Genomic DNA, 26,845 nt, shown 5'->3' with positions numbered 1-26,845 from the left:
GACTTGTTTCTAAAAGATGAAAGAACTGGCCAGACAGAAGGTCTTGTAACCAACCTGACAAATGTTATAGAGAACATCTGTGAGAAAACTGATAGCGGCATTCTATAGGACTTCTGCCCAGAACCAATGTAAACCATTACTCCCTTAGCAAGGCAATGGGAATCAACGACAGAATGGGGCTAATATGCCAAGAAAAAGGTGTTAGGTTTGTAAACTTTGGTACAGATTTATAGGGAATAGGAAAGTATATAAAAGAGATGGAACTCACTTGAATTTTGAAGGAGGAAAACTAATAGGAAACCTCAACAAAAACCGCATGAAACACCTTAGTGAACTGAACATTCGAGGGAAGAAGTCAGAAAGTACACAGAAATTGGTTAGTAATAGCACTGCAGGCAATAGTAACACTAGGGGAAACTAGTAAAGCCACGGAGGACAAAAGAGAAGATAGAAAAGTCCCTCAGAGTGGCACAGTTTTATGCACAATCTACTCAAAACAAAAGTAGATGTCTTCAAAGCATTGGTAGCAAGTGAGGAATTAGACATAATAGGTATTACAGAAACATGGATACAAGAGGCAACAAGGGACTTGTAGGAGAGTACCAGATAGCTGGATATAAATGGTTCAAAAAAGATACTCAATAAAAAAGGTGGAGGCGTTATGCTATATGTTAAGGACCACCTCAGTCGAATAGAGTGTAAAATTACAACCACACAAGAAGTAATTGGCATCAATATAAATGGTCTAGGGAAGAAGATAACTCTAATACTAGTGTATAGACCTCCTCATCAATCACAAATATCCGAGGAGCTATTTGCACTACTAGGACAAGAGATAAACAAACAACTCTGCATAATAATGGGAGATTTTAATGCAGCAGTACATTGGGACACGATGACCTCTGCATCAAAGGTAGAATGAAAGAGACTTTTAGATTCTGTAAAAAATGAATTCCTCCACCAATGGGTCGACAAATCTACCAGAGGAAACAACATAGTACTAGACATCGTTCTATTAACAGAAGATAATCTAGTGTCTGACCTTTCAATATGTGCAAATCTAGGCAAAAGCAACCATAAAATGATCTCATTTCAAATTAATGTTAAACATAAAAAAGAGAAGAAGATATTTATGAGATTAGACTACCATTGACAAGACTTAAAAAAGCTAAAGGAGTACGTTAAAGATCTAGAGTACAATGAGAACACAGGCATAGATAAACACTGAGAATCCGTTCATGAGGAATACACACAAAAACGCTCTAGATGTTATAACATTAAGGCAAATACTAACAAATGGCAACCCTCAGCCTATGTGGTTCAACAGAGAAATAAAAAATACAATAAGAGAAAGAGACAGATTGCACAAATCAATGAACCCACACCCAACACCCAGTAGAAGCAAGCATGCATAAAGAACTTTGTAGTTTGGTGGACAAATTAGTAAGAAATGCAAAGATAAATGGGGATAAGAGTAGCACTAGTTTGTAAAGAAAACCCAAAAGAATTCTTTGTACATGTTAATAGTAGGAAACCAATAAAAAAATAGCATAAGTCTCCTAAGGGACAATTGAGGTAACCTGGTGAACTCAGACTTGGAAAAAGCAGAGTTATTGAATAAGTTTTTTACTAGTGTATTCACAGTTGAAGACACTACCTCAATACCAAAACCTGCTATTAAATATGAAAGGGCAGAACCGTTGGACAAAATAATATTAACAGAAGAGGACATTAAAAACAAAACAGACAAACGCAACATCTAAGAGAAATTAAAGAGCTAAAAGAGGAGATAGTTCCTCACCTTTATAAACTCAACAGAAAAAGTGCTGAACAAAGAAAGGCACCAAAAGGATGGAAACTAGGTAATGTGCCCCCAATTTACAAAAAAGGTCCAAGAGAAGAGTCGGGAAATTATAGACCAATCTGTCTAATGTCGGTCGTTTGCAAGATTTTTGAGTCCATAATTACAGATCAAATTGTGGATGACATTGATAGAAACACTTTGGTAAACAGCCAACACGGTTTCAGAGAAAACAGATCCTGCCTTACAAACCTCTTGGAGTTTTTTCATAACATGCTTGGTATTTACAACAGTAGTAGAGTAATAGATTTACTCTACTTAGATTTCCAAAAGGCCTTTGACAAAGTTCCACACAAGAAACTGATGAAAAAAGTTAGAGCTTTAGGAATTGTAGGAGAAATAGCAGACTGGATCAAAGACTGGCTAACTTATAGAAAACAGAGAGTAGTAAAACAGAGAGTAGTAATAAATGATGAAGAATCAAAATGGGCAGATGTAACAAGTGGAGTGCCTCAGGGTTCTGTCCTTGGCCCTCTCTTGTTTATGATATACATTAATGGCTTTGATGTAGGCCTAACTAGCAGGATAGCCAAATTTGCAGATGACACCAAACTAGGTGTAAATGCAGCAGACCCAGATGCAGTGGAAGGTTTAAGAAATTATCTAATGAAAATAGGAGTGGTAAAAAAATGGCTAATGCCTTTTAACATAAAAAAGTGTAGTGTTACAAATAGGAACAAACAACCCTTATGCTGCTTGGGAATGATATAAATAGTGTAGAACAAGAGGAGGACCTTGGAGTCATTATTACCAGGGACTTAAAATCTACAAAACAGTGCATAAAAGCTGAAAAGAAGGCACAGAAACTAGTGGGATACACAAAGAGGTAGTTCAAATACAGAAACAAGGAAATTGTGCTGCAGCTGTACACATCAATAATTAGACCCCATCTTGAATATGCAGTACAGTTTTGGTCACCAACACTAAGAAAAGACATAAATAGATTAGAAGGGGTACAAGCAAGAGCCACACAATTAATTCCATCCATCAGGCAAATTGGTTACCAAAGACGACTTGATAGCCTGAACATGTATGGCTTAGAAACATGACGATTGCGAGGACAACTAATAGAAACATTTAAAATACTGAACGGCATAACAAAAGTAGACGGTAACCTATTTACAATAAACAAAAACCAGACAAGGAAATAATGGATGTAAACTAGAAAACTGAAGAGATACAACACATCTTATTGTGGGAACTTCTTACATAAAAGATATGTGACACATGGAATAAACTGCCATCAGAAGTAGTAAACAGTAACATCGTGGAAGAGTTTAAAAGAAAGCTAGAGAAAACATTAAAACCTGCTCCTACATATAAGTAAGCACACTGTCTCCTCGGATGGACTAATCCTTGTAACTCCTTGTAACAAGCACTTCAGAAATGTGAGCCCCTTTTCTACTCGCAAATTCATTGTCACATAATGGTTTGGGATGGAGTAGTCCATGTATCTCACCTCTTGTCAATGTGTAATCAGCTATGTAATTACTTGGTAAGTTACTAATGTAAAAATGAGATTTTTATGATAAAATAAAATTTTACATACTTTATATATACCAAGTAATCACGAAATGGAAGCCCACCCACCTACCTGCACATGGATGATTGTTAGTCATGAAAAAAATGAAGTCCCTGGCTCATTTGTTCCTCCTGTTCCTGAAAGTGGGCGGGACTAGTTACCTATTGCCAAAGCATAGAAGAATTACTACAACAAATTCCGAATTTTAGCTGTCAGTGCTAGAAACTGTTAGCTATGTAATTACTTGGTAAGGATATGAAAATCTTATTTTATCTTAACAATGTCATTTTCATGATAATATGATTTATTCATAGTACTATAGTAATTTGTAAAGAGATGAATGTAAGGAAATTCATTTCTCACGGTTTTCCTTATAAAAACAATCATAGCCATTCCAGTTCGTAAACACTAAAGATTTTGTTTTTTATTTAGTTTTAGTTGTTTGATGATTAGGAATTTTAAAGTTTATCTTGCAAATCTTTCCTTAATCTTTTTTTTTTCTTTTGTATGCCTATTAATTTCTCATTTCTGTATAACACTTATGGTAGTCATGAATTAATTGCAGTGATTTTGCTCATCAGTTATGTATAGTTTTTTTGTCTTTTCTTGTAGAGAAGAAAATTTTTTTCTTAACCCTTAAACGCTGAAGCGGTAAAAAAAAATTGTCTCCTGTGTGCCGGAGGTGTTTCAGAGTGAGCGCGGAAGCGGAAAAAATATTTTTTTCAAAAAATCACAGCGCGCTTAGTTTTCAAGATTAAAGAGTTCATTTTTGGCTCCTTTTTTTGTCATTGGCTGAAGTTTAGTTTGCAACCATCAGAAATGAAAGTAATTATCATTATCATATATAAATAATGCGATATGTGAGAGCGCAAAAATAAAAAAGAAAATTTCATATATAATTGTATTCAAATCGCGTTGTGCGGAAAATGGTTAGAGGTAACAAGTTACTTTTTTTTTCGTTGTAATGTACACTAAATTGTGATCATTTTGGTATATACACATTGTAAAACGATAAAAGCAACACAGAGAAAATGTTATAACAAAATAATGCATGAATCGTAACGAGCGGACGTAAACAAATATTTTTTTTTCAAAAATTCACCATAAATCTAAATATTGTCCTAGAGACTTCCAATTTCTTTCAAAATGAAGAAAAATGATTGAATATTACTATACTGTAAGAGTATTAGCTTACAAATGCAGTTTTTGACCATATCTGACGAGTTAAAGTTGACCGAATGTTGAATTTTTTATATATATTTTTATATGCAATTATTTCGGAAATAAGAAAAGCTACAACCTTCAAATATTTTTCGTTTTATTCTACATGACATTGCGCACATTTTCTTATATAAAACTCTATGAAATGCCTAATATGAATTGGAGCAAATATTCGAGAATGGGACGTACGCATTTCGGAGATTTGTGGCGGAGAATCCGCGAGCGGAGGGAAGGAAGTTTTTTTTAAAAATTGACCATAAATCTAAATATTTTGCTAGAGACTTCGAATTTGTTTCAAGATGAAGATAAATGACTGAATATTGCTAGACTGTAAGAGTTTTAGCTTTACAATTGCGTTTTTTTCGACCATTTCGGTAGAGTCAAAGTTGACCGAACATGGTTTTTTTTTTTTCTATGATCGTGATTTATATGCAAATAGTATTCAAAAATGAGAAAGCTACAACCTTCAATTATTTTTTTGTTGTATTCCACATGAAATTGCGCACATTTTCATATATAAACTTTATGTAATGGCTAATTTAAAATGGTGCAAACATTACCAAAATCGCACGTATGATTTTTTCGGAAGAGTTACCACGCGGACGTAAAGAAAATGTAATTTTTTTCATAAATTCACCATAAATCGAAATATTGTTCTAGAGACTTCCAATTTGTTGCAAAATGAAGGTAAATGATTGAATATTACTAGACTATAAGCGTTTTAGCTTACAATTGCATTTCTGGGCTCAGCCGTGTCGCTCCGTGAAATGTGTCCTCTTTAGCACCATTTCTAGTAAAATATTGCTATGATACCAGAGAACTGCTAAATTGGACATGTCAGAAGTCTCTGACTCGCTCACCTAAATAAAAGGTGTCGGTATAGAACTGGGCGAGTGATCCCTTTTTTTCGACCATTTCGGTAGAGTCAAAGTTGACCGAAGGTTGAAAATTTGTCACATCATTTTTTTATATGAAAATATTTCAAAATTGATAAAAGCTACAACCATGGGTTGTTTATAGTTTGTATTGTGCATGAAATTTTGCACATTTCCATATAAAACTTTATGTAACGGCAAATTTAAAATGGGTGCAACATTAGGAACAATTTTTTTTCATAAATTCGCAATAAATTGAAATATTGTGCTAGAGACGTCCAATTTGTTGCAAAATGAAGGAAAATGATTGAATATTACTAGAATATAAGAGTTTTAGCTTACAATTGTGTTTTTTGACCATTTCCGTAGAATCAAGTTGACGAAGGTTGAAATTTTGGCACTTATCGTTATTTATATGGAAAACAATATTTCAAAAACTGATAAAAGCTACAATCATGAGTATTTTGTTGTTGTATTCTAAATGAAATTGCGCACATTTTCATATATAATACTTCATGTAAAGGATAATTTAAAATGGTGCAAAAATTATGTCAAAGTGACAAAATAATTTTTGAGATTGTGTCACTGATACTTTTTAGTGCAATAAGAAAGAAATTCGCGCTGCGCGCCTGCATAACGATTGTAAACAAAACAATGCCTTGATCCGTGAACTCCCAGCATCCCCCAAGGCGCGTGATTCAAAAGTTTTCGGCTGGTAGGCCTATAAGTATTTTTCCGCGAATTAAAAAAAGGGATTTTGACGTAAGGAAAAATCTATTTCTGGGCGATTGGCTCGTGTCGCCAGCGAAATATCCTTTAATCTATTATTTCTAGGGTAAATGTACTAACACATACCAGAGAATAAATAAATAAATAAAAAGGTCAGTATAATGACTCGCTCACCCTCCCAGAGAGTGTCGGTATGAACACTATGGCGAGTGAGACCACTACCACGAGCCAAATGCCAATAGAATTCTCCCACTACAAAATCCCCAAGAGAGGGGCCGGAGCCGACCCACAGAGTGGGCAGCACCTACTACTACTACTCCATCCCATGCTGCCGACTGCTGCGCCTCTGGTGGCCATCCTGAAGTTAGCAGACAATCTTGGCGATGGGATGGGTAGGGCGGGATTTCGCTGGCGACACGAGCCAATCGCCCAGAAATAGATTTTTCCTTACGTCAAAATCCCTTTTCTGGGCTCAGCTCGTGTCGCTGCGCGAAATGTACCAGAGAAATAGACAAGATTGTAAAGAAATTTCAAACAAAATATAAAGGGTCTCAAATAAAAGATAAAATAAAAATAAATCAATATAATTGCTAATAAAAGATACATATACACAGTGATACAAATAGAAATTATTACTTAATTATACTTAATGCTAATAATATTTCTTAACTTAAGGTAAATATACATATATACAGGAGAAATATCATATATGTACAACAATGGTATCTGTGTAAAGCTTATGTATCAAAACCATTTAAAGCAATTAATATACAAGTTGAATAAAACAAACTCAACAATAACAAAATATAAAAGAATGTATATGACTTAATATACAAAACCCGTAACCATTATAAGAAGATGTCATCTCCTAGCATAAAAAATAAGGAGATGACATCCACGAGATCAGTAATCATCACAAATGTGAGTGTCCCTAGCAAAAAAATAAGGGACACCCACTATATCATCATTAAAGCAGCTAAGACACAAGGTGATCGTAAATGAACAAGGCAGGAATAGACGAACTGTTGGGTGAGGCAGGTAGAAAGGAGGACTGAATCTTCTACTAAGGATTAGTCAGAGTCAGGGGAAACTATGTTCCCGCTGCAACTGCTGAAAATTTCAGGGCTTCCAAGGACTTTAAGTAATGACGTTTTGAACACTGTCGGTGATTTCCATCCAGTATACTTTTTCAACTCATCGAAGTTCATATGTTGGAAATAGTTAATTGAGGTGGCTACTGCCCTGACATCATGTGCTTTTGGGAAAGAGTCAGGATTGGCTTGTTTAATGAAGTACAGGATTTGTTGCCTGATGCCTTTAATAGATAAAGTACCACCTTTTCTCTCCTAAAGAGAGGACCCGATGAGGATGAGGAGGTCCTAGATAGAAAGGCTCGTAACGTTGAAACTGGGCAAAGAGATATATCTTGTGGAAAGGGGGTATACCCATTCCATGGTTCCCCCCCTCCTTATCAAAGGATCTTCATTCTTAGCTAAAAAGCTACGTTCTGGTGAAAGTAGCACTTCCCCTGTGGGAAGGAACTGAATATGATCCAGATCTCTGGATAAAGCCGACAGTTCTGAAATTCTAGCTCCTGAGGCCAAGCTTAATAAAAATAGGGTTTTTCTTAACAGCATTATAAATGAGCATGTGTCATTATTGGTTTCTGAAGCCAGTTTTAGAACATCGTTTAAGAACCATGATACTGACGTAGGCCTTACAGAAGGTCTAAGTCTAGCACAGGCCTTGGGAATAGACGAGAAGTAGGAATCTGTCAAGTCTATGTTGAACCCAAATTGAAAAATCTTTTTCAAGGCTGACTTGTTTGTCGTAATTGTGCTAGCTGCTAAGCCTTTTTCAAATAAGGATCTGAAAAAGGATATAGCTGAATTGATTGTCATGATCTTAAATATCTGATTCTTTCAGGAAGTGCTAACTTTTTGACACCAGCATGATACTGTCTCAAAGTTGAATCTCTCTTATCTGATTCCAGAAGAGAATATTCTGAGGGTCAATATTCGCATCCCTTTTCGCTGCAAACTTCATGAAATCCATAAAGTTAGGGTTTTGAGAATCCCTGAGGAAGCGAACACAGTCTTCGTTTGTACTGACTGGGAGAGCTTGGGATTGGGGATCCGAAGAGGACGGAGACCCAGTTCCAGGATGAGAGGATACCAATTGCTCTTCGGCCAGTCTGGGGCTACTAGAGCCACTTGACCCTTGAATGTCCTGAGTTTGTTTAGCACCTTCATGAGAAGATTCACCCAGGAGGAAAGACATAAATCTTCTCCCAGTTGTTCCAATCTAGAGCCAGGGCGTCCGTGGCATAGGCCAGAGGGTCCAGGTTGGGGGCCACATAACCCGGGAGTTTGTGGTTCGCTTGGATGCGAAGAGATCTACCTGTAGACCTGGAACTCTCTGAAGAATCCATTGGAACGAACTGTTGTCCAGTGACCATTCTTTCCGACTCTAGAGGTACTGATCGGGATAGAGCATCTGCTATGACGTTTCTCAACTCCAGCTATATGGGTGGAGGAGAGATGCCAACTGAACTTGTCCGCCAGGGAGAATATGGCTACCATGACATGGTTTAGATGACGTGACTTGGAGCCTCCTCTGTTTATACAATGTACTACCACTGCGCTGTCCAGGACTAGCTTTATGTGGGAGTACTTTGGCGGACGTAAACTTTTTAGAGTCAAGAACAGTGCCATTGCCTCCAGTACGTTTATATGGAATGACGGAACTGAGGTGACCACGTTCCCTGAACCTTTTTGAACTGGGAATATCCTCCCCAACCGCTTAATGAAGCGTCTGTGTGGATAGTGATCCCTGGAGGAGGAAACTGAAGGGGCACTGACACCGATAGGTTCTTGACTTTCGCCCAACGTCCGAAGTCGATTCTTTAGAATCAGAGGGACTGAGGACAATTTGTCCCTGGCCGGACCTGATATTTGCCCGTGAGCGCCAAATTCTGGTTAGGTCTTTCAGTTTGGCTTTCATTAGGATGTTCGTCACTGATGCAAACTGGAGAGAACCCAGGATCCTTTCCTGAGATCTTCTTGAAGCCAGTTTGTGACTTAGAAATTGCTTGACTGACTTTGCTATTTCCTTCCTTTTGGACGATGGAATCGACAGAGTATGGGGAGGATAGATTCCATTGAATGCCTAGCCACTGAAAGTTTGACTCTGGAGTGAGTCTTGATTTGGTCCTGTTTATCTTGAAGCCTAGATATTCCAGGAACTGAATCACTTTCAGTGTTGCTTTGTTGCATTCCTCGACTGTTGAAGCACCCAGATCAACCAATCGTCGAGATACGCTACTACCATAACCCCTTGCGATCTGAGTTGTTGAACAACTACTTCCGCCAGCTTCGTAAACACTCTGGGTGCTACGTTGAGCCCGAAAGGAACTACCTTGAAGGAGAACGTCTGGTCGCCTATCTTGAAGCCTAGATAAGGACGGAAGTGTCTTGCAATAGGGATATGATAGTAAGCGTCTGTAAGATCGATAGAGGTGGTGACGGCCCAACGGGGAAAAGGAATAAGGTCCGCACCTGCGAGAGTGAGCTCTTGAACTTGTCGCAGCGAATGGCTAAGTTTAAGCGGGACAAGTCTAAGATTACTCTTCTTTTTTGTGAGCCTTTCTTTGGCACGCTGAACAAGCGACCTTGAAACTTTAATCTTTTGACTCTCGCTATAGCTCCTTTTTGAAGGAGATCCTCCGCATACTCCGTCAGTTCTTTGGAAGGAAGTTGACGGAAAGGCCTGGATGGAGGTGGGTTCGTTAACCAGCTCCAACCCAGGCCTTTTGACACAATGCTCTGAGCCCACTTGCTGAAGTTCCACCGGTGGCGAAAGTGAAACAGCCTCCCTCCTACCTGAAGTTCTTCATTGGTTCTGGTAACCTCCTCGGCCTCCTCTGAAGTGTTTTCCCCTATTAAAGGGACCTCCCGATCCTCTCCCACGAAAGGAACGTTTACCTCTGCCTCCCTTACCCGAGCGGTCATACTTCTGTGAAGATTGACTCTCGAAGGTTTGATTGTAAGCTGGAGAGATGGCATAAGAGGTGGAGGGCTGAGGCTGAGGGGAGATCACATAAATTGGCTGTGATTGAGCCTTTGAAGTGGAGGGCTGGGCTGTTTGCACTAAGGGAACCGCCGGAACTTGCTGAGAAAAGCGTGGCTGCTTTTTCTGGTAGGGCTGGAAACGCCTGGGTTTCCTTTGCCCTTTACCTCTAGCTGCAGGATCTTGCCTCCTCCTAGCCGTAAGGCCCCAACGGTCCTTAAGGCTCTGGTTCAACCTCGTAGCCTCTGACTGGACTTCCTTCACCATCGCTTCTGGGAAGAGATCTGCTCCCCAGATGCTTGACGAGAGTAACCTATTCGGCTCGTGCCGAATGGTTGCTTCTTGTAGGACATGCTTCCTACAATTCGTTCTAGCAGTGGCAAACTCAAACATATCTGACTGTACCGTTTGAGTCAGGGATTTGGTCATAAGTTTGAAAAGCGGCTCTGAACCATAGGCTATGGTGGCCACCTCGGTCATAGCCATAGAATTAATTGATCTGGCTAATCGCGATTTAGCGTCAAATTCAGCCTGAATAAGGCTATCTGGAAGCCTGGGTAGCTTTTTCACCAAACTGCTCCATAGCACAGTCCGGTTTGAGTTTGCCAGCTGAGAAGGTGTTCGGTAAGTCTTCCCATAATTCTCCGGCTGAAGGAAGTAACGGAGATGTAGGATCTGCTTCCTTCAGTTGAGGCATGGGGTCCCCCTTCTGGGCCGCTGGAATGGTAGACGTCGCGATCTTAGTCAGGAAAGGGAGCGGGGTACTCTCATCCATCGTGAAGATCGTAAAGGGACTCTTGAAGGGTTGGATTTTCGTATTAGAACAATCATGTCCTCTAAACACCTGAGCCATTCTCTCTGAGCCTGGTCACGTGAATAGAGGACCGTCTCCTTTGGTACCCTATCATCTCGAATCATGGCTGAGGCGGTGAGCCTTGCGTAGCCGATGAACGGAGGCTGAAGGTCTTCCGGGTAGAACTCGAAGTCCTCTATCCTTCGAGTTCCAAATTCCGGTATAGAAATGAGACCGTCTTGGAAGGGGGCGTATGACGCTACTCTCCACGGGTTGTTCATAGAGAACGGAGGTAGCGAGTCCATACGGGGGAAGCTGAGCTCCACCTGCATTGGAAGGTGGAGGAGAGGCTAGAGGAGCTTGGCTCATCAGGCTATAATGGAGTCTTGAGAAGTAATCCTATCCGACAACCGAGAGATCATTTGTTCCATGCTACTCTTTAGAGACCCCCCAACCAGGTCGCCCACCTGTTGTAACAGGCCAGCATTGGAGTCCAAAGCCGGAGCTCTGCTGGAGGTGGAGGGGTAGCTTTGAATTGGAACCAAAGGTAGCGGAACTGACGACTCAGCCGGAGTGTGAGATCTCTCTCTGGAGGATTTACTCCTCGAGGACTTAGAGCCGGACCCAGAAGCTTTAGATCTGTCTGCTCCGGGATTCCTAGCCGGAGACTTACGAGAGGAGGATGAGGCCGAAGTCGTCTTCTTAGACGACGACGACGTCTTTGTCAAGGATTTCACTGCTTGACCCTTGACCTTGGGTCTAACCGAAGCGTCAGGAGGAGTATACAATTCATCACCCGTAAAGCCTTGGAAGGATGGAGAGGTTGCAGGAGTAGAAGAAACAGTTACGCCCAAGGGTATCCCTTGGGTGTCCACCTTACCTACCTCGACCAACAGGTCGTCTACACCTACCATAGGTTTCTACATTAATATCCAACGTCGCGACTTCCGAGGAGATATCCTGGCCTTGGTCAGTCAATGAGGCAGCCAGCTGTTGCTGGATGGAAGGCGATAGTCGGGGCAATCCTACTGCTGGTGTCGACGTATCCTGTCGCCTTGCCTCCGGGGAAGATTAGTACCGCCAACCTTTTCTCCAGGATGTAGGGCATACCCTTGGCAGCGTTCTTCCCGAAACCGCCGACCCAGGCCCGCAGGGTTGCCAGTGCGGTATCCCTCACTGCCGGCGCCTGGAAGAGAGGGTATCAATTAGATTTAAGAATAACTTAAAACTAAAGATAACTTAAAGTATAACTTAAACTTATAGGGCTATAAGGCCCTTTGAATTTCCTTAAGTTAGAGTAATTGATACAAACTTAAGCACTAAAACAGATGCGGACCAGCTACCGGAGATGGAATACTTACCCCGTCTAAAAGCTGGCTCACCAGATCGTAACATATGGTACACGTCTCATGGTACCAGACCTGGATGTCCCCGTGCGGAGTCGCGCATGGAGCATGGACCGGCAAACTTCGTGTCCACACGGGTCCTGAAGTGTGGCGGCGCATCCCGGATGCTCACAGTTGGTGGTCTGTAAGTGGAAAGACACATGAGTATCTTAAAGAATATCACTTACAGGCTAAAGGACAGAAGAACTCCATTGCATGCCGGAGCTCGGAAAAAATTCGGGCATAGCCCCTCCCTTACTAGCCTGAATAGGCTATAAACCCCGGAGGTATCCGGTGAAAAGAAGGGAGTGGGGGAATGGTTTAAGGTACTTAAAATAAACTTAACATCTTAAACCTAAAAGCTCGAACGTACCGGACTAAGTCCCATGCGAGGCGGAGTGATAACTCAGTGAAACGGAGAGGTTAGACGAGACCGACTGTATGTTCCGGTCCACCCCGTGTGACTAGCAGCGTTTCCGCTAGATGCCAGGCCTCCGGTGGTAAAGGAGCCCTAGTAAGGTGGGAAAGAGCGGGGGCATACAGACTCGGGCTAGTAACGGAGCGACGAAGTAGTAATGGAGGGGGAAGGCCAGTCCCCCCCCACCTTACCCTCCGACCGGACGAGAGCCGGAGAGGTTCGCGTCCAGTCTGGGTCTGTCCCGTCCCTCTACCCCCTCCGCCTGGGGGAGAGAGGGAGGCAGGCTCGGTATGCGGAGCGAGCATGGGCAGGCCTAGCCACCCCCCCCAGACTCTATGGAAGAGCGGGAGGGGGGAAAGGTGACTGGACAGGCGTCGCTGCTCGTGATCACATAGTGCCCACGGGGTCGATAAGAACAACAACTAAGCCTAAAATATAACCAACTGATCAGCGAGATGCTATCGGGAAGCAACCGAGCTGGTCAGCAGTAACATAAAGGCCCAATAGGCCGTGACCTAGGCTAAGCAAGCCAGACGCCTAACTAACCTAACAAAATCACTAGATAACAATATGAATAACAAAATGAAAGAAAGAAAACAAATAGTAGGAGAAAAAATCCAGGAGTGTACGACTAACCCGAAGGAAAGTCTACCACTCAAAAGCTAGCCGATGCCGATACTAAGAGCCGTGGCTAGGGTCTGGATGGAAGAGCCTACATAAGGTAAAAGACATGCATGCATGACAAAACCGTGTAGACCTTACCCTAAACAAAGCGGATAATAAAATAGAGCGTACAAAGACAGGGGATGCTCTGGGTATGGGAGACCCAGAACGGACCCATCACGAGGCAGAACCATGCTGCCATGCTTCCGACCTAGAGATCGTATTTATACCTAAAAAACGGCAAATACGTGCTCAGGGCCGGAAAAAACCAAATAGCAATAAACACTGAGTACTTAACTTAGCTGCTGCGATGGCTGCACGCTCCATTGTAATAAAATCCAAACGAAAGGGCACAAAAACACAGAGAAGAAATTGGCACGTGTGTATCGTGTGCGCTAACTGAAAAGGATGGCCACCAGAGGCGCAGCAGTCGGCAGCATGGGATGGGTAGCATAGTAGGTGCTGCCCACTCTGTGGGTCGGCTCCCCTCTTGGGGGGATTTTGTAGTGGGAGAATTCTATTGGCATTTGGCTCGTGGTAGTGGTCTCACTCGCCATAGTGTTCATACCGACACTCTCTGGGAGGGTGAGCGAGTCAGTTATACTGACCTTTTTCTTTATTTATTTATTCTCTGGTATGTGTTAGTACATTTACCCTAGAAATAATAGATTAAAGGATATTTCGCGCAGCGACACGAGCTGAGCCCAGAAAAAAAAACTTTTTTGAGTCGACGTATGGTACGTCCATTCGGCATACGGGAGACATTTTGACTCGACGTTTAATACGTCCATTCGGCGTTTAAGGGTTAAGAACCTATTTTGAGAGCAGCAATTGCATAATGTATTATTTGAGTAATTTTCTAGTGTTCATTGAGCTTTAAAATTTTTCAACTGTTTATTTCTTCTCAGGCTGGAGGTTGCTGTCATACTTTTATAGATAAAGGGTATGAGTTTGATGTTGGAATTCATTACATTGGTGAAATGCATTACCAGTCTGTGACTAAAACATTTGTTGATCACATCACTAATAGGCAGCTGGATATGGGCACCTCTAGGTAAGGTTTAGAAAGTTTTAATGGGTGTAGATTATAGTTGCTTTCTTCAATTTTACTAGCTTATTCCTGTATTTGTTTATCTGCTTAGTCCTATGACTTTCTTGGTTTAGAAAATAGGTATGTTGTCCCATAAGGGAATCCTCCATGCACTCACCGCACATTTACCTGTATGTAACTTGCTATCAAGCTCGGTGACAGGACCAGCTTATGCTTAAAAGAACCCTGTTACATAAATTTAAGTTTGTAACATATTTAGGAAGATGCGATTGACTCTCAAGAAAAAATTGTAATTTTATGTTAAATCATCTGTTTATCGTGAAAACATTATCTTTAGTATATATTGCTACATCATCTGCTAGGTTAGAAATAGATAAGTAATTTAGACTGTTCTAGGAAATTTTATGTTTTTCAGAGGATGATTTTGATGAAGTAGTTTTTGCTGAAAAGGATAAGGAACTTCGTAGATATCCTGTTTACTCAGGAAAAGAAAAGTGGGCGGCAAGCCTCAAAAAGCATTTCCCAGATGAAGAAGATAATATTGACAAGTATGTGATAAAAAATGCACTTTTAGAATATTTTATTTTAAAAACTTATTTTTAGTTATACAACTTCCCAGTAATTATATAGCTAAGAGTTTCAGTCCCCGGCAGTTAAAATCTCTAAATTCGCGGGTCTTGCTAATTTTCTATTTGTTTTGGTTAGGTAACAATACTCCGTCCACTTTCAGGGTAAGAGAGAGAAATAACACGGCAAAGAGCTCAGTTTCTTTCTGCCGGCCGATGGCTGTGATTGTCAATTGCAGTTATTCCTGAAATTTGTAGACTTTCCTTTTGTAATGAAGTAGACTGTTCTTGTATTAGCCATTTCGACAAATCATTTTGACAGTGTTAGGTTCTTTGATAAGAACGAGGTTTTGTTTTTTGACTTTTTGTTTTTTTGTTTTGTTGTTTTTTTTTCTTTAGTGACCGTCAGGTCTTAGTGTTTTCGACAATGTCAGACACAGGTTCGGCTAGCTTTAGGTATTGTGCTAGAGGTTGTAAAACTAGGCTAACAAGGAATCGTATATTAATCACACTTTATGTACTAAGTGTAGTGGATAAGCATGTTCATTTATAATTAATGTAATGAATGTGTTGATTGGGACAATAGGAAGTGGAAAAGTTTGGAATCTCATGTAAATAAATTAGAGAGAGACAGGAAGAGAAAAGCTTTGATTAGGGCTAGTTCAAAATCAGCTAGTCAGGATTCTTCTGAATTGAATTCAGATTTGAATATTCCTGTTATTTCCTTGCTCCCACTTCTTTTGTTATGCCACCTTCTTCAGTTTCAGATTCCTACACTTCTGATCCCAACCCCATCACCAGTCTGGAAGAAAAGATTGATAAGCATTTTGCTCTGTTAGTACAGACTATGGAGCAGCTTTGTGCATCTATGAAGGTCCTAATGGACAAGGCGTAAAGCGAGTGTTGTGTCAGTGGAGGAGGTGGCTGTTCATCCCACCGATGCTGCCAGGCAAAGGTCATTGTCACACTCCCCAGTGCAGGGGAGGAGTCAAACTGGTAACCACCCAAGGGAGGTTAGTGGGGTCTGCCCATGAGCAGTCTCCCCCTCAGTTCAACCTGTTGTCACTTCCCAGGTTGAAAAGAAGAGCCGTCGGAAAGGTCTCTCCTTGGATGTGCATAACTTGTCGAGTTCGGATGACTCTTCACTACGCCAGTGGCATTCGGGGAGCAAGTCTCAGCTTCGGATGCAGCTCCAATGGTGCCTACTAAGAAGCCTAGAGATCCATGCCCCTCTTGCAGTCATTGGGACAGCCCAGAGCCTTTTTCTTCCGACTGCCTCTCGGAAGTTGACACTCTGTTGGCACCCAAGGCTTGTTGTCGTTTTTCGGCTCCTCTTCAAGCTCCTGTACCTATCGTGCAGGCGCGCCCATTAGACATAGTCAAGTGCCCATTGGCACCCAAGCTCCCTTCTGTAGTGAACCAGTTAGCGCCTGCTTACGTCGTGCTGGAGCTTCCATCAACTCCATTGGCTCCCGCTGTTGCTGCTGCTGCTGCTGCTGCTGCTGCTGCTGCTGCTGTTGAGACATTAGATCCCATTCAGTCGAAGCTTGACAGTATTCTGCTTTTACTGAATAAGCCACTCTCTTCAGTTCAAACTCCTACAACTCTGTAAGCACCCGTGATGGTCCAGCAAGTGCCCACAACAGTTTAGCTAGCACCAGTAGTAACTGAGGCTCCATTGGTATCGTCTCCTCGGACACCTCGAGACGTTCCAGCGCTGCAATCTCCAATAGAGGCTGTTTTGACATGGGCACAAGTTGATGCGGCCACACCTCAGACTCCTGCAGATGTGGATCTTTCTTGTATTTCATCTGAAGACAAAGCTACTGAGGATCAAGAGGCTCCCTCTTCAGCGTTGTGGGCTCGCCACATATCCGTTTTTTTTCAAACTGACTTCTCCAGCATCTCCTGAAAAAACTTTGGTTATGGATAGTATGCCTTCTTCTAAACCCTGGAAGATACCAAAGATGGTTTTCTCGTATTCAGCTAAGAAGGCTTTTAAAAAGATAGACGCTTGGCTTGCTGAAAAGAGGGAACAAGGCAAGACCTCTTTTTGTTTTCCGTCTTCTTGAATCTCCAGGTGGAGATAATTGTCATATGTACGAAAGAGGCTCCTTCCTTGAGTGTTTGCGCATCTTTGCAAGGAGATTTTTCTGGTCTGGTAGATGCAGCCAGACACTCGGCTTTTTCATCTGTGAAGGTTTTGTTTTCTGCCTCAGAGTTGGCCAATCTTCTGAAAGGTATTGTCAAAGTATTTGAAGTTTTCAACTTTCCCTCTTTATCTAAAGAGGGTAAAATAACAGAGATCAGCTCTGTTATTTTCCCTCTTTAGATAAGATACACTTGCTCCTGAAGCCATAATGTTAGGAATTGCTTCAGATCTGGAGAAGAAAATGTACACAGGATCTCCTTGCCCATTCCAAAAGACCAAGAAATCCTCCAGCAATGGTTTCGAGGCAACCTCTTCCCTTAAGAGGCCAGCCCTCTCGGGCCAGACAGAGATCCTACACAAGATCAAGAGGAAATACAAGGTTCATTTCCGAGTCCGTCGAGAAAACTTCTTTGAGGGGCTCCTCTAGCAAGTGAGGATGCCGTTCTCCACACGAGTGTAGGCGCCAGACTTCTAATGTTTTGGGAAGTTTGGCAGAGAAAAGGGCCAGAACCTTGGATTGTCAAAGTTCTGAAGGAAGGCTACGTTATCCCCTTCTTCAGGAGCCTCCCTTAGTCAGCACGCCAGTCATCTTAATGGCTTATTCAAGAAGATCAGGTAGGTTTTGGCTCTAGAGGACGAAGTAACTTCTCTTGTAAGAATGAGAGCAGTCATAAGCTCGGTCAAGATCGTTACTCTCCGAGCTTCTACAATCGTCTATGTACAGTGGACCCCCTGTATTCGCGTTCTGCAGATTCGCGGACTCACACATTTGCGGATTTCTCTCGGGAACGTTTCCCCGCATTATTCGCAGAAAATTCGCGCATTCGCGGTATTTTTCTATGATAAATATCCACAAATTCCTGGTTTTTTTTTATGAATTTCATCTCAAAATGCACTTTTTGTGATAAAACTATTAAAAAAACCAGTATGGACATTTTTAGTGGGTTTTTCTTGAGTTTTAACTAACAAAATAGGCTGTTTTTAGCGTTTTTATAGGGGTTCCAAACATTCGTCGGGCGGGTTCTAACTATTCTACGGGGCCGTCTGGTAACACATCCCCCGGTACGTACATCGGGGGCGGGGCCCCACTGTTAGTCCCCAAGTCATCAGGGGGCTGGAGGCCCATCCTGGATGTCAGGGCCCTGAATGTCTTCGTCGTAAAGATGAAGTTCAAGATGGAAACAAACCAAACATTCCTGTCATCCATTCACCAGGGAGATTGGATGACATCATAGATCTTCAGGATGCATACTTCCAAGTTCCCATACACCCCAAGTCGAGAAGTACTAGGGTTTGTGTTCGATGGGAAGATTTTGAATTTTGCGCCCTTTGCTTTGGATTGACAACGGCGCCTCAAGTGTTTACCAGAGTAATGGCTCCCATTGCGAAATGGCTCCACCTTCAGGGGATGCGAATATCTTTGTATTTAGACGGCTGGCTCTTAAGAGCCCAGTCAGTCAGTGTGTGGAGGACCTCAAAAAGACACTCTCTTTAGTACAGGAGTTAGAAATACTCATAAACTCCAAGAAATCTCATTTGATTCCTACTCAGGAGAGTCGGTATTTGGGAATGACCATAGTGACTCAGAGTTTTTGGGTTTTTCCAACCTGGAAAAGAGTAGATTCTTGTATGAGAAAGATACAAGAAGTTCTAGTCTTAAACTAGTGATCGGCCAACAATTGGATGAGTTTGCTGGGGTTCCTTTCATCAATGAACCGGTTTGTGTTGCTTTGCAGGCTACATCTCAGACCTCTGCAATTCTATCTGAAAGTGAGCTGGAACAGGAAGGACCTTCCAGACTCGCATGTTTTTCCTTTAACACAGGAAATAAAAGAGAACCTCCTTTGGTGCAATTCAGAGAAGAGACTGTCGTAAGGCAAGTCTCTCTCTCAACTGAAACTGAACCCCTACCTGAACTTCTTATCAGACACATCGGACCAAGGATGGGGGATTGCTTTTAGAGCAAAGTGAAGTCTTGGGAGTATGGTCCCTAGAGAACAGATCTCTGCATATCAATGTGAAGGAGCTAAAGGCAGTACACCTGGTCCTTCAGTCCTTTGTATCAGAAGTAGAGAACAAGACGATAGCGGTCTACACGGACAACACGACTGCTCTCTCATATGTCAAGAAACAAGGAGGGACTCTTTCTCTCTTCATGAAGTGGCAAGATCTCCTCATTTTTTCAGAATGAAACAATGCACGTTTAGTCACCAGGTTTGTCCAAGGAAAGCTAAAATGTTTTAGCGGATGAGCTTAGTCGTCGGAAATAGGTCCAGCTGACGGAATGGACATTGGATCTCTGGTCTGCTTAGGCCTTTGGAAACTGTGGGGAAAACCAATGATAGGCTTGTTCACCACATGTCAGAACTATCGTCTCCCTCTATTTTGTTCGCCAGTTACAGACCCACAGATGTGGGCGGTTGATGCTTTTCTTCTGGACTGGTCAGACAAGGAACTGTAAGCTTTCTCTACGTTCAGCCTGATAAGGCAAGTGCTGACCAAGTTCCTTGTACACAGCAACGTCTCTGATCTTGGTGGCCCCCTTCTGGCCATCGAAGGAATGGTTGCCCGATCTTGTAGATCTATTGGTGGACTTCCTGAGGCTGCTTCCTCAAAAAAAGCAGCTACTCAGACAACCACACTTACACAGATTCCACCAAATCCTGCCTTCTCTGGCCCTGATAGGATTCAGACTGTCCAGAAACTCCTTAGAAAGAAAGGGTTTTCTGAAGGAGCTTCAGGGGCTATCTCCATGTGTAGGAGAAGATCTTCTAGCAACATGTATCAGAATAAGTGGAGAATCTTCAGGGAGTGGTGTAAGAATTCCAACATCTCTTCTTCTAAGACCACTGTGATGCAAATAGCTGATTTCTTGCTTCATTTAAGGTCAGTAAGAAACCTGTATTCTTCTACCATCAAGGGCTATAGGGCTATGTTAGCATTGATGTTCAGTCACAGAGGCTTGGATTTGTCCTCCAACCCAGACATCTCTGATCTCATTAGGTCATTTGAGACTTCTTATTGTAAAGATTCTCCTATAGTGCCTTGGAATCTGGATATTGTGTTAAAGTGGTTGTCTAGGTCTTCTTTTGAACCTATGCATGAACTTAGTCTGAGGGACTTCTAGAAAAACTCTCTTCCTTGTGTCCTTAGTGACTGCTGAAAGGATTAGCGAGATTCATGCACTTGATAAAAAAATAGGCTTTTCGAAAGGGAATGCCATTTGTTCATATTCCTTGAGGTTTTTAGCCAAGAACAAGTCTCCCTCTAATCCCTGGCCACATTCTTTTTAGATCCCTATTTTGACAGAAGTCCTGGGTAATGAAGATGAGGAAAGAACTCTGTGCCTAGAGAGGTTCTTAAAGTACTACCTTCACAGAACTAAATACATATGTGGAGATTTTGGTGTTCTGTAAAAATACCTTCCAGACCTTTATCTAAGAATGCACTAGCATTCTTCTTAAAAGACGTTATCCGAGAAGCACATTCTTAAGTTAAGGAGGATGTCCTCCCGGTCTGCAAGGGTAAAGCTCATGAGATTAGGGCAGTAGCCACTTCCATGGCTTTTAAGAGAAATTTAGCTCTTAGTTCTATTATCAATCCTACGTTTTGGAAGTGCAAATCTGAGTTTGCATCGCATTATCTCCATGACATTGAAACAGTGTATGAAGACCCTGAGTCCATTTCTTGCAGTTGGTGTGGTGTTGGGAAAGGAAGTGTAGGAAGCAACCCTTCCTAAAATATTTTTCTCCTTGACACAAGGTGTGAGGATTTATGGGAAGCCTGAAGGTATGAAGTACCTGGAGTACCCTTCAGTCCTTGTTAAGGTTGTGGTGGATATTTTATTATTTTGGTTGTAGGTAATAATTTTTTCTGGTGATATTTTGGTACTGAGCCCTGAGGAGGAGCAATTAATGTTCATCCTTTGTTAGCCATCAGAATTGTCCTTCACTACAAAGGTCCCACTGTGTAATAGGGACTACATGGCTTTACCACCATGCCGTTACATGATAAGATGATTGGCAACCAGAGGCAGTATTTTCCTGCTTCAACTCCCTTATCAGATAAGAAATCAACAAACATTTTAATTAATGTTGGCAAAGTTTTTCTAATCTTGGTCTATGTATTTTTATGAATCTGAGGTAGAATTATCCATGCTTCCCACCTTCTTGCAATGTGGGAATCAGCTATATAATTACTGGGGAAGTTGTATAATTAAAAATGACATTTTCATGATAAAATACAGTTTTAATTGTACTTACCCAGTAATCATATAAGCCCACCCAGCATGGGTTTGTGTTGATAAGCATAAACAAACTGAGCTCTTTGCCGTGTTGTTCCTCTCTCTTACCTTGAAAGTGGGCGGGGTATTGTTACCTAACCAAAACAAATAGAAAATTAAAGCAACCCAGGAATTTTGGGAATTTAACTGCCGTCGAGTGAATCTCTTAGCTATATAATTAGTGGGTAAGTATAATTAAAACTATTTTATCGTGAAAATGTCATTTCTGCTAAGCAAGTCTTATCTTCCTCAAAAATAAAATATAAACTTGTAGTCTTTGATTTACTCGCCCATTAATTCATTTTTATGTCAAGGCCATTTGTTTCAAAGGTAAGGGCAAATTATTCCTACACGATATACAAACCCTCAGTCCTTTACATAAGGAATTACTTTCAGCATAGCTGGAATTACGGCCGTTAAATTCTTGAACAAGGTGGTTAGGCAGTAACTTCCACCTGGTAGGCGGGTAGACCCGCCTGCCCGGATGTAAACACTCCACTTTGCTTTCAGCCACCTTCTGATAAAGACGTGTGCTTGTGAGCTCTTGCTGACTAGCCATTGATCATTTTCCCTGTATGATCTTTAATTTTTTATTTTAAATAAATGTGCATACAGTGGTCCCACCGTATTCGCGGGGGATGTATACCAGACCCCCCCCCTAAATAGTTAGAACCCGCGAATGTTTGGAACCCCTATAAAAATGCTAAAAACAGCCTATTTTGTTAGTTAAAACTCAAGAAAAACCCACTAAAAATGTTTATACTTGGTTTTTTTAATAGTTTTATCACAAAAAGTGCATTTTATGATGAAATTGATAAAAAAAAACCCCAGGAATTTGTGGATATTTCTCATAGAAAAATACCGCGAATTTGCGAATTGCCGTAAATAATGCGGGGAAACGTTCCCAAGAGAAATCTGGGTGGGCTAAACCTGTGTTGCTTCGTGAAATGCTCCTTATAGCACCATTTCTAAGATAGTATAAATATTGCTAAATATACCAGAGAAAAAAGTTGCATGGAATGCTAGAAATATACCCAGCTCGCTCACCCTTATAGGGTGTCGGTATAGTAACTGGGGCGTGTTAAAACCACTATCAGAGGTCTTCTGCCATTTAGTCTCTTCCTTTGTCAATCTTCCCTTTCAAACTATGCACCATACCAGCGCCATCTACCGCCCAATACTGCTACCAGCGCCATCTACCGCCCAATACCGCTACTACTAGCGCCTCGATAGCCATTCCTTTAAATAGCACTGTCGTGTACACTTGTGTCTTAGACTGTAACGACATTATTTTGGAATAAAATGAGATGCTATAAACGCCAGGAATCTTCAATATCTAAGTTGAGCACTGCAATTATCAATTTATGTTTGTAAGAGTAGCGAAATTAATCATAAGTATGTTTTAGTTGTATGTTACATAAACGGAGCCTAGCTTGCACCGCTCCCGAGTCAGCCATTACATACATCGCTACCCGTATCTTTATGACGACTTCCAATTGGCCACCTATACTAATTGTAGTCGTGTTGCTATTGATTTTGCACTCACTCAAGATTTAATAAAATTTGTAGATATCCTGACGTTTTATAATAGTTATCCTGGCGCGAGGATGATTTGGACCTACTTACACAAACCAAGGAGATTCCTCCCTGGTTTGGGAAGTAGGCCAGATGGGTTTCCTTCCATCTGGAGAGGCTTCTCCCCTTCGATTCGTCGGATCGGGAGTTCAGCCTATCTACCTCCCCTCACGTTCCACCGGTTTGCTCAAGGAGGATACCTCCTTCACCTTCCCAAGGAACCCTTGAGGGAGGAGTGTAAGGCCCTTAGGGACCTTATTCTGTTCCATGAGCCCCCCTGGCCTACCTCGCCAGATCGTGATTGAAATCACGTCTCTGGAAGGTTAGGCTATCCGCTCAGAGCCACCCTGGCTGTCCTGATCAGATTGTTTTGATCGAGAGAAGGTTAAGCTAAGCCACTCTTTAAACAGAATTATATCCTTATCCTCTTTATCCTTTCCCCTCTCGCACCAGGGTTATTGTATAGCGTTTAGTATCATATAAATTATTGTATTATTTTAATCAGTGTGCAGTCAGTCTATAGACCGTCAGCCCCTGTGATCGATTGGATCCACTTCTGACCGCGAGGTGTTCCACCTGGCTGGTCGTAGTGTCCCAATTGATCGCATGTGAGCCACCCCTCTAGACGCCCTCCTTCCCCCCATTCACCTTCACGGGATGACATAACTCGCTCACGCTACTTCACGTAGATATCCGAGTCATATCCCCTCTTGCAGAGGGGGTGAGAGGGAGTGGTTATAGTCGGAAGGGGTACTCCTCACCTTACGTAGTAGGAGTAGTACGATGGTACCTACCCAGACGAGCCCGGGTAATTTCCAGCTCGTTAGGATGGTATTAGCCACGTACTCTCTTCTTGCCTTCCTATCCCTACTTCCCTACGTCCTCTATCCGTCCGCCTCGGTGGATCCGGGCCCCAGCGGACATCGTTAGTTGTGCATATAACAAACACGATTCCTTTACGATCAGATCCAGGCCTAGGTTTTACCTTTTACTCTGTTTCGATCCCTAAGCTGGACCCGGTGGTAAGAGAGATAGCATTAAAAGGGAACGGGGACCGGAAGGAGAATTTTGTCTTTCCTATCCTCAGTCCTCCATACATTATCGATCCTCCCGCCATGGCGGGCCCGGGTTACAGCGGAGATCGTTCAGTTATGCATATAACAACAAGATCTCCCTTATGAGCGGATTCAGGCCTAGGTTTTACTTATTCCCCTTTTTCGATTCCTTAGCTAGACCTGGGAGAGAGAGAGAGAGATAGTGTTAAAAGAGAACTGGGACAGGAAGGAGCATAGATTCTGTGCTCTGGTTCAAAATTCATTTAGTTATTTTATTTTAATTGTTTTAAAATATACTTTATATTTTCGATCAGTGTACTACGCCGGGTAGTCGACCCCGGCAGGTAACCTAGAATCGAGGCATTTATTTATCCTTACCTAGCCTCTCTCCCCCGCTTCCACTTATACCTCGGCACCCCACCCCAGTGGCGGTGGCCAGTGACTAGCAGAGGCATTCTTAGTTACTAAGAAACCTCTCCGATGCTGACGGATTCGGACCAAGTCTAACTTTCCCCGGTTTCGTTGCTATTAAACTTAATATATAATGTGTGTGTGTATGTATATTATATATATATATATATATATATATATATATATATATATATATATATATATATATTTTATAATATATAATAATATATATATATATATATATATATAATATCTATATATATATATATATATATATATATATATATTATATATATATATATATATATATATATATATATATTATAATATATATGTGTGTGTGTGTGTGTGTGTGTGTGTGTGTGTGTGTGTGTGTGTGTGTATATGTATATGTATATATATGTTATTACAAGACTTGAGGTGAATGCATGGCGGGGTCAGAGCTGGCAGGAGAAGATAATATGAATGCCGTACATAATGCATGCCGCCGCAATTTATTATGGCGATGACAATACAGAATGCAGGTTCCAGCCGGAATTGATCCTCCACAGCGGACCTACTATGTAGTGATACTCCGGTATTGATTCTAATATTACATACTCCGCCAGATACATATCCGGCAAGTCCATACAAAGGTACTTATGTATCAGTTTGTAATTACAGGTGGTACGCTGTCAGAAGACAACCTGCACTGCAACCCTGCAGCAGCAAGGCAGACAGGAAGTATGCCGCACTCGCACGGCCTGTGCGGTCCAACTAACAACTTGTCGGTCTGACAACCAGTTGAGAGAGAAGTCTGTTACAATCTGGTTTTGAGACTTTACTACCGAGAAGGTAAGTACCAATTCATCGAATGATTAGTTCACTGAATGAGATATTGTAAATAATTGGAGAGATATTGGGATAGTTATCAATGTTCAGGATACTTTTAAAAGAGGATACTTTTTAAAAGTAACTGTCTCTTTCAGAAGCTCCCTTACTACCCAAATGCGGAAGTATCAGCAATGGTACCAGTAGATTTGGCAGCCCTGATCATTGCCAAGATCCACGAAGATAGATAGGCCGTGCTGGCAACCCAGGCAGAAGGTAGGCTATATGAAGCATTTGGTAAACGAGCAAAAGGACTACTTTTTAGCTCGTCTCATTCTTCTTCTTCATTTTAGAGTTTACCAAGAGACCTACGACTTCGAGGGATAAGCCGGGCTCGGTAATCCCTAAGGTAAGCTGAAATAGTCACTCATAGGTCTATTATAAGTCCCTTACTAAACCTTACAAACTGAAGGCTATTTGGGAAAGTCATTCTAGTTCGTCATCGGCCACCAAACTGGTGACGAACACGACAAAATCTGCCACACGCACAGGCAGGCATCGAACACAAAGGCATCTAAACCCAGATCCTAGGATCTCGGGTTTAACCTAACATGTTTTCCAGCTTGCTGAGACAGGAGATAGGTATCCTGACTCAGCCCAGTTCTAGATAACATCACAACTCAGTTGTTCTCGAACATATAAATGTCAGGTCAGCCTATTCAGTCGTTAGTAGAAGGACTGAAGATCTAGGAGACCTCGAAGTAAGGAGCCCCCCAACCCGGAAAGCCACAACTACTCCGGGCAGTACCAGACATATCCAATTGTGTCCCTTCAAATCAGTAACCCTTGGGGGCTACCAACACAGGCCCTCTTCTCAGAGGGCATGCAGAAGATTGAGGGCGGGGAAGAGAACCCGGCCAATAGAGGACTTCAAGTTCCTTTCACTGGGTCTCCAATTCCCTTGTTCAGGCTATACATGTCTGATTGAGAACTCACTGATCTGTGAAGACAAAACGCCTAAGGAAATGGTCATCTTCCCCAGAGACCAAGCTCAATCAGCCTGGGTTCAATCCCTGGCAGATTGGGAATGCACAAATACCAAACTGGCACGCCACAATAATCCCTTCACGATTTTTGTGGTGCTAGACGCCACCTCCTTTCCGTGTACCTCTAAAGTAGTAGAGATTACACTTCAGGCTACAGCAATGGACAAATCTATACATTATATCAGAGAGACGGATTTACCATCCGTGGTCTCTCTGGGAGAAATGGAGTGCGGGGTAGACGCCCCGGCGACATTCTTGGTAGGCATATTGAACTAAAATTGTGCTACAAAGCTCTTCAGCGGACTTTTTACCCAGACTCCCAGAAGCACGGGTAAAGGTGAAGTATGAAGCCGGAAGGCGCT

At 42.0% G+C, this 26,845-nt stretch overlaps 1 protein-coding gene across 1 annotated transcript in view; it reads left to right on the top strand.

Annotated features, from left to right (window-relative positions):
• LOC135217175 (all-trans-retinol 13,14-reductase-like) overlaps positions 1–26,845 on the top strand; it is a 289,079-nt gene that overhangs the window by 144,571 nt on the left and 117,663 nt on the right. Inside the window, 3 exon segments of the mRNA XM_064252897.1 lie at positions 14,444–14,575; positions 14,577–14,589; positions 15,002–15,134. Of these exon segments, the coding sequence (XP_064108967.1) occupies positions 14,444–14,575; positions 14,577–14,589; positions 15,002–15,134 (278 nt within the window).

The sequence above is a fragment of the Macrobrachium nipponense genome, chromosome 7 (assembly GCF_015104395.2).
Source record: "Macrobrachium nipponense isolate FS-2020 chromosome 7, ASM1510439v2, whole genome shotgun sequence".
In the NCBI taxonomy this organism is placed as follows: Eukaryota; Metazoa; Arthropoda; class Malacostraca; order Decapoda; family Palaemonidae; genus Macrobrachium; species Macrobrachium nipponense.
Note: the sequence above shows the minus strand (reverse complement) of the source record. Positions and strands in the feature narration are given on the sequence as shown.